At 36.4% G+C, this 8,895-nt stretch overlaps 1 protein-coding gene across 1 annotated transcript; it reads right to left on the bottom strand.

The window, feature by feature from the left end:
• Positions 1 to 566: 566 nt before the first annotated feature.
• Positions 567 to 8,895, bottom strand: LOC123895570 (nucleobase-ascorbate transporter 6-like). The gene is made up of 14 exons (XM_045946007.1): positions 8,430 to 8,895; positions 7,955 to 8,052; positions 7,689 to 7,865; positions 7,503 to 7,603; positions 7,040 to 7,115; positions 6,869 to 6,928; positions 6,602 to 6,786; positions 2,931 to 3,027; positions 2,520 to 2,606; positions 2,347 to 2,405; positions 2,109 to 2,200; positions 1,746 to 1,823; positions 1,421 to 1,581; positions 567 to 942 (listed from the first exon to the last, which is right to left on the bottom strand). Exons 1-14 carry the CDS (start codon positions 8,539 to 8,541, stop codon positions 724 to 726), a joined length of 1,602 nt encoding a protein of 533 aa, XP_045801963.1. The 5' UTR covers positions 8,542 to 8,895; the 3' UTR covers positions 567 to 723.

Raw genomic sequence — 8,895 nt, 5'->3', positions numbered from 1 at the left:
ACGTCCAGCGTAACAATTTCGGCATTTTGTCAGTTGAGCTAGGACTTATGGGACCATCCGTCTATATTTTTATGTATAAGAGAAATGATTTATTTTTTTGTAATTTATACGAGGCCTCCTTTTTTTTTGTTATTTACACAGGAACTATATTTATATATTAATACAGGATCATTTTTTATTTAACTTTTGACAAATACGGGATCCTTCTTTCTTTCTTTTTTAAGTTATAACTTTTCATTTTTCATTCTTTTTATTTGAGAATTATGAAAATTTTAATATTAAAATGTTAAATTTTTGTCTCATTTTACCCGTGCTTGGCACGGGTCCGGATACTAGTTTTTATAAGATCACTTTCAAATTTTCAAGGGCATTATTTTTTTTACCAACATACCCTTAATTATAGTGCATCTTTTTCTACAATCCTTAATAAATACACTAAAAACATTAACTTCTCTCTTTAAAGATAAAATTGTAAAAACAATACTAATTATCAACAAATTTAATATCACAATCAACTTTCTTAATCTTTGTGTTTTTCTAAAAGGTATCTTATATAGGGACGAATATATTAAATATGATAATATTCTTGTAAAAAAAAATTACAATATTCATATTGCTACTCTCAATTGCTACATTAAGAATGAAGAAAATTCTGTTTTCTAAAATTTAAAAATCACAAGCATTATTGCGAGAATTCTAAGAGCATCATAGTCTAATATATAGTTACACAGAAGGAAAAAACTTGTTTAGATTAAAAGGAAGAGAATAAAATTCTTCACTTCTTGTATCTGTTTTGAATGAACGAAACTTATCCCACCAATGCATTCCTCTGTCTTTACGTGTTTGATTGTCTTTCTTGTGCAATGTTACATCCAAGAAAATTGCCAAAAAACTAGCAACAAATGCTTCAGATGCAAATGGAACATTGATCATGTCATTGAACTGTCAAAAGGGAAAGAAAAAAATCATTTGTTAAGGATTCACTTTTCTATAAACTCAATCCGTAAAATATAAGTAAAAATTCACGTTTATTGAAAAACTGATATAAATATTTGTTTTTATAAACAACAGAGATGGATTATACATTAAGATAGTTGTTGGAGAATATGGGACAAAATTTGACGCTGTTATAGTGTCATGCTGTAACAGATCTGGATTGTCGGATCTAAAATCAGCAGTTTAGATTATTTTGATGTATGTATAAAATATGTACCATCCAATCATAAATAAGCGGTCCAGATTTATTACTGTGGAAAATTGTGTTAAATTTTTACCGCAGGGTTCTGAGAATACAGCTTGACATTGGATAATTCACATTATTTACTCGTACATTTTGATTCTGTTTAGTCTTTTGTTTTATCTAATGTGATACTTCACGATATATTGCATGAATCAAAACTAAAAAAAGAAAGAAAAATACCCATCTTGCGCGTGTATGTACAGGACCATAGCCTTTAAATGCTGTGTACTCATTGAAATATTGTGGTATTGAGAATCCCATGAAAATAGAGAACCCTAAGATGAATTTTGTTCTAAAGCTGTTTAAATTGCAAAATTGAAGGAAGCTAAGACCTGCAGAACCTGAATTGTATTGTGCCAACACAAATAAAAATGTAAATAAATATTTTTCCGAGAATCAGAGGGTTAATAAAAGAAAATGTAATCAAATGATGCTTGAATGAAATTTCAATAATAAATTAATAATAGCTCAACATCTTTAAATTGATAATAATATTAATACATACCCACATAGGCAAAGAAAAGGCAATATAAAGCTGCAATTATTGGTGCTGGAATAGAAGCAAAAACTGCTCCAAATTTTCCTGCATATAATGATTCATAACAAATGTTTAGGTTCAAATTTAAACAAAACATCAAACAAAAGCACACCAGAATTATCAGTTATGTAGTACCGACACTTCATATTGAAGGCCTGTCTAATGTCTAGAACCTGTCAATGTTTAACAACCCGACACATTTAGTTACATTCAGTCACTTCATTTAATTTTCTAAAATGATTACTTGTATGTGTAGTATAAGTATCATTATCATATTTAGTGTTCGTGTCAATATTTGTGTTTCGTAGATCGCCAGCATTAAAATTTCACCTAGAATTGAGAAAAAGATCATGAATCCAGCTGATATTTGAACAACCCTTCGGCTACCTACACGTGTCAAAGCTAACAGTCCTGCATTCTCCCTAGAGAAAAACCAAAAGTGTTAAAATAAGTGCGTTGCAGTTGCAGAAACATAAAAAATCATAATGTGGCAGCCCAGATTAGGGTGCATACACATTATTTTAAAACCCTTCAAATAACATGAAATTATAATGGATTGAAATCTTACACAGAAACTGATGATCCATTCCCTGTCCCAAATATCCCAGATAACATTATTCCAACTCCCTGATACATAAGAATTATGAAATAACAATTTTAGATGATCATAAAAGAATTGAACATAGTATGAAATTATGACAAAAAATGCAAGATTAATAAATATAAGAAATTTTTGTTTACCTGCCAACCTACACCTCTGCTAAGAACTGAAGGTGGAACTGGTGTTGCACTTGCATACCTTGACACAGCAATGAAAGCACCTGTTGACTGTGGAACAAGTAAATTTTATGGTTCGGTTATTTCTACATCTCCCAAAGATTTTAAAAACCGAACTAGATAGTTCAACCGATTGAACCAACTTTTACTATGGTTCGGTTATTTCTGTGGTTTAATTGCATGAAACCGTTTCATCCTGATTTGAGCCGTTTAATGCAATTGAATTATGATTTAAACAAAGGTCTCAGTTCGATGTCTGGTTCAGTTTTTAAAACATACTATATATGCTATTAGCAACCACAGCTACATGTTAAGAAACCAAAGCTCTTCCTCAACAAAGCATATATTAATTACCAAATAACAATAAACACATACCTCTACTAGAGCAACAAGTGAAGCAGCCATCATAGCAAAAGTTTCACCAGCATCAAAAGTTGGAGCTCCCCATTGAAAGGGATATGGAACTCTTATCCTGCAAAATGTATTTTGTAAGAAACTATTTGTTCGTTCAGATTGACTTATTTGAGCTTATCTACTATGTTGCAAATTTGCCTTGAAAACGTGAAAAAACAACACTAGTCTGCTGTTTTCCGCCCCGGGCGGAAAAACCTGTGTTTCAGGCGGAAATTTGAAGCAGAATAAGGGGAGCTCTCTGTTTTGCCGCCCCAGGCGGAAATCTTGGTGTTTCAGGCGGAAGTTTCCGCCTCAGGCGAAAAAAGCTGTGTTTCGGGCGGAAATCACTGCAGGGTATTTAAAGGGTCACGTTTTCTGTTTTTTCAGAGGAAGTTTTGAGGGTTTCTTTCACCAAAACGGCGGCTAGGGTTAAGAGGGTTACTCTTGGTTCATCTCTAGGTTTTGGGTGTTGATTCTTTCATCTTGTAATCACTTATCATTGAAATCTCTTGGTCACGGGAAGAGATTTGGGAAAAGGGTAGAATTAGGATTGAAGTCTAATTCTTGCAACTCTTTTGTATTGAATCGTTGTAATCAAGATTTTCATTGATAGTGGAACGGAGAGTGGCTCTCTCCCCCAGAGTAGGTCGGTTTTGACTGAACTGGGTAAACAATTGCTTCGTGTTCTTACAGTTTTATTACTTATCTTTTGTTCGTGATTATTATTGCTATTTCCACGTTTTGATTGCTTATTCGATTTGCTCCACACATCAAGTTTATTGGTGTGATTTTTTTATCGAATTCACAACAATTGGCGCCCACCGTGGGGCAAAGGATCAAACGAATTAAGTATCATGGGTTCTAAGTGGGAGATTGAGAAGTTCACCGGTAAAAATGACTTCGGTTTATGGAAGGTGAAGGTACGGGCAATATTAACACAACAAAAGTGTGTTGAAGCATTGTTGGGCATATCGAATATGCCAAATACTCTCTCGAACGCAGAAAAGAGCGAGATGAATGATAAGGCTTTGAGTGTCATTATCCTGTGCCTCGCGGATAATGTGTTGAGGGAAGTAGCTAAAGAAAAAACTGCGGCGGCTATGTGGACCAAGCTGGATGCGTTGTATATGACGAAGTCTTTGGCACATAAGCAGTGTTTGAAAGAACGGTTGTTTTTCTTTCGAATGGTGGAGAACAAGCCTGTGGTGGAGCAACTTTCGGAGTTCAACAAGATCATTGACGACTTGGCGAACATTGACGTGAATTTGGAAGACGAGGACAAGGCCTTTCATCTGTTGTGTGCTTTACCCAAGTCACTTGAAAATCTCAAGGATGCGTTGCTTTATGGCAAAGAAGGTACTATCACCTTGGATGAAGTTCAATCAGCTTTGAGGACCAAAGAGTTGACAAAGTTGAGAGACTTGAGGGTTGATGATAGTGCGGAAGGGCTGAATGTGACGAGGGATAGAAGTGAGAATGACGGTAGAGGAAAGGGGAAGAAATATGGGTCCAAGTCTAGGCCAAAAGGTGATAATGGTGGCAGGTTCAGATGCTTCTATTGTCAAGAACCGGGTCACTTCAAGAAGGACTGTCCTCAGAGAAGGGGCAGCGGTAGTTCGTCAGCTCATGTTGCCGTTGATGAGGAGGAAGGCTATGAGAGTGCGGGAGCACTCATAGTCACCAGTTGACACTCATAGCTTGTTAATCAGCCTGGAGAGGCGGTGGTAATAATACTCAACATCAGCCTGGAGAGGCGGTGGTAATAATACTCAACATCAGCCTGGAGAGGCGGTGGTAATAATACTCAGGATTACGTTCGAAACAACAACTTTATTACTGTGAGAATGTGGATGTGCTAGTGTGGTGAAGTTGGGAATCAATGGAGTTGAAGTCATGGACTTTGGATGCTCCGATCACATGTGTTTTGAGGAAGGAGTACTTTGAAGCCCTAGAGCTAGTTGAAGGTGGAGTTTGTTCATCTTGGCGACGGGAAAGCTTATAAGGTTCAAGGTATGGTTGAATTTCTTTCACACAATGCGAGGTATTATTCTTGAGCTTTGTTACTAGTTGTGATTCTCATGGTGTGGATAAGTTGTGAAACTTCGGTTGGTTGTTAGTGACATTGGTTGGTTTTAGTTGTACTAGTGAAATGAAGTTTACTAGGTGGTGGAACTAAACCGGGAAGTGTTGGAGACTAACAATGACTTGATGTGTGTTTCGGAGTAGTTGAAAAGTTTTACGTTACAAGGTGGAAGACATGGTGGATATACCGGTTCAAGGCTTTGGTGGAGGAATCTCGGTTTGAGGTGGAGGTACACCAAAGTGGTATGGCTATGAAGACCTTGTGTGGAAGCAACGGTGATCAAGCTTGGTAACTTGCTAGACTGCTGGAGGTAGTTGGACACAAGGAGAGTTTGAGGTTGCAGCTTGTGAAACCACCTAAAAATTCCAAGGTTGGTTGGAGGCAAGCATATCTTCAAGAGTACGGAAAGCTACAATCCGGGGTTTGAAGAGGGTATGGTTTAGCTTGTGTATTGTCCTAAAAATCCAAGGGCAATTGGAGGCAAGCATTTTTCGGGAGTACGGAGAGGTAGACTCCGGGGGCCGAAGAGGGTATGGTGTAAACAAGTGGAGAGAGCAGCACGGTGGTTGATGGGAAGTTGACATCACCATCGTTTTAAAGGCAAGGTGGAGATTGTTGCAAATTTGCCTTGAAAACGTGAAAAAACAACACTAGTCTGCTGTTTTCCGCCCCGGGCGGAAAAACCTGTGTTTCAGGCGGAAATTTGAAGCAGAATAAGGGGAGCTCTCTGTTTTGCCGCCCCAGGCGGAAATCTTGGTGTTTCAGGCGGAAGTTTCCGCCTCAGGCGAAAAAAGCTGTGTTTCGGGCGGAAATCACTGCAGGGTATTTAAAGGGTCACGTTTTCTGTTTTTTCAGAGGAAGTTTTGAGGGTTTCTTTCACCAAAACGGCGGCTAGGGTTAAGAGGGTTACTCTTGGTTCATCTCTAGGTTTTGGGTGTTGATTCTTTCATCTTGTAATCACTTATCATTGAAATCTCTTGGTCACGGGAAGAGATTTGGGAAAAGGGTAGAATTAGGATTGAAGTCTAATTCTTGCAACTCTTTTGTATTGAATCGTTGTAATCAAGATTTTCATTGATAGTGGAACGGAGAGTGGCTCTCTCCCCCAGAGTAGGTCGGTTTTGACTGAACTGGGTAAACAATTGCTTCGTGTTCTTACAGTTTTATTACTTATCTTTTGTTCGTGATTATTATTGCTATTTCCACGTTTTGATTGCTTATTCGATTTGCTCCACACATCAAGTTTATTGGTGTGATTTTTTTATCGAATTCACAACATACTAATATAATTAATTATGATAATTTTTTGGATGGCGACATGTCCACAAGCAGTTTTCAGATAGTTTATGAAAACAATTTATAAGACCTTTTGCGACAGAAATAGCCAATACATAAGCACTTATGTGATAAGCGCTTAATTATGTTGTCTTTCATCTAATATGGTTGATGTAGACACAAAAATTTCAAGAGTTTCCAACTATATATGTAGATTGAAAAATACTATTATTACCTAAATTTAGAAGATACAACATTTCTATATATGATTGGAAAAACCAGCACAAGATCTTACCAAGGAGCACCACCTATGATTCCGGCACGGTCTGTCCTACATGTAATTTGGGTTTTAGGTGCTGAATTTTTATAAGCTCCACCAACTGTTAGAAGATAAGCATAAAGCCACACAATTGCTACTGAGAATAAAACTGCAAACCGATCGAAGAGTGGCTTATCTCCTTTCATCATGTGAGGAATGTACTGCAAAATGAAAACAAAAGAACTAACAAAACTATATATATAGCTGAACTATGTTGGTTGTGAAACTATAATTTTATATTACCTGTGAAAATACTACTAGGATGATGATTTCTGGTAATCCAATCTCCACACATTTTGCAAGCTAGAATTCAACAGCCAAAAACAATGAAGAGAGTGAGAATCACACATTATAATTATAAAATACTATTATGATAAGAAAACAAGGACTAGTTCTTGTTGCAAATATGCATACCACAGGAAATCCAAATTCATACATTCCAAAGCCCGAGAGAGCAACCAAGGGAACAGCAGAAAGAGGACTTAAGAACCTAAACAAAAATACAACAAATTGTTCATGAATATGATTATATATGAGGATGTACTAAATTGGTAAGTATGTGCAAGAAAAATGTAGAATGTAAGAAATATTTCGGGACTGCTAAGTGGCGGCCACGGGGTGCCAAGGGCAGAGCCAGAAAAATTATAGAGTCTGGACAAAATTTCATATGTGACAATATATAAATAGTCTAACAAAAAACTCAGTTTTGTCCTAAACTAACCCCTAAAAACTCAGCTCCGCCCATGGTGCCAACCTAGTTGGGATGTCTTATTCTGGCATTTGATGATTTCACACTCTTTTGTTAAAATAAATGTGGCAGAAAATTGTAAGAAAGAGAAAAATGATCAAGTAGTTTAGAAAGGACAGATTCAAAAACCTCACTACATTGCGCCAAAGGCCACTAAAACCAAGAACAATTTGAAGTGTTGAAGCAACTATAAGTGCACCTTGTGTTCCCCTCATTATCTTCTCAAATTTCTGCATATTTGTCAAGTAAACAATACTATGATTACATAACAAAAATGAAGATCTAATCAAGTAGATTTGTGACAAACAAACAAACCTCATGAGGATTCACAATATCACTATAACGACCGGCCAGAATAATTGAAATGGTTGTTGGCACAAAAGTGTAGGATCCTCCGATGACAGCAGGTAGACGAGTCCCGAATGTTGTTTGAAAAAATGTGTTAATTCCAGCCACAAATAGTAGAGTCTGAATCACTTTTGCTTTCTCTTCCTATATTGAAATCCTTCATTAGATTTATGAACCTAACAAAATATTAATAACCACTTGCTTCTTAATTTAACTTTGATCCAAAGACTTACATTTCCTCCTCCCATTTGAGGAACTAGAGAACTTGGAATTAGAACAGTTGTGCCAAGCATCACAAGGTAATGTTGAAAACCAAGTAGGATTGCCTCAGCTTCATTAACATAAAAAATGAGATTAGTTTAGAGACGGTTTATTATATTTCTATAGTTTTAGGGACCAAATAGGAGAGAGTGATAGTTTAGGACTATGTATCATTGACACCTCGGATTGAAGATGTTACAATGTCGTATCATGTGTATACATAATACCGACACATGAGGTTATATGTATAATTACTTTTATTTTCTTAAATTGATGTTTACGTGTCAATGTCGTATCTGGTGTGTCTGTGCTTTATAGATTTCAGGATGAAATTGAAGGTTTAATTTTGATGAAACCATGTAATGTAGCAAAAAGTTTGATGTGAGGAAGAAAGAGGCTCAAGTACTAGCAAAAAAGTTGTTTGAATGAAGAAGTTAAGTAACTTACGCCATGGAGGAGGACTTGTAATGCAATAAGAAACATTTGGTAATTGATCTTTAACTGGATGTGGAAGAAGTTCATCTTGCTTTGGTTGTGGTGCAGCTCCACCTCCTGCCATTATTCTTCTCAAGCTTCACTAGACTAATGTTTTCCTACACATCAACTTTTCAGCCTAAAAATGAGTAGATAGATAATTATGCAGCACTAACACAGACAGAGACACGAACTCAATTCAAAGAAGTAGTAATGGCAAGAAAAGAAGCTCAATTCACTCTTGGGAAGTTAACACAAGAATTCAAGTTTAAGGGAGACAACTTGTCAGCAACATAATGCAATGCAACAAATGTTGAAGTATATGACCCACATGGAGTATATGAAAACATAAAAAGTGAGTGTGAAGATGTGAAAATAAAAAAAAATAAAAGGAAAAGGAGAGAGCCAGCTCTTACTAAAGCAACAAAGAAAACCAGAA

The sequence above is a fragment of the Trifolium pratense genome, linkage group LG7 (genome assembly GCF_020283565.1).
Source record: "Trifolium pratense cultivar HEN17-A07 linkage group LG7, ARS_RC_1.1, whole genome shotgun sequence".
NCBI classification, from domain to species: domain Eukaryota; kingdom Viridiplantae; phylum Streptophyta; class Magnoliopsida; order Fabales; family Fabaceae; genus Trifolium; species Trifolium pratense.
The sequence above is the reverse complement of the archived record's forward strand: the minus strand, read 5'-3'. Positions and strand labels throughout refer to the sequence as shown.

What these genes read in the sequence shown, in the direction of transcription:
- LOC123895570 (XM_045946007.1), bottom strand. Translation starts at nt 8,541, where the DNA reads ATGGCAGGAGGTGGAGCTGCACCACAACCAAAGCAAGATGAACTTCTT. An exon ending in CTCAAATGGGAGGAGGAAAT is followed by an intron (nt 7,866 to 7,954) that starts GTAAGTCTTTGG and finishes ATTTCAATATAG; the next exon opens with GAAGAGAAAGCAAAAGTGAT. An exon ending in ATCATAGGTGGTGCTCCTTG is followed by an intron (nt 3,028 to 6,601) that starts GTAAGATCTTGT and finishes TACATTTTGCAG; the next exon opens with GATAAGAGTTCCATATCCCT.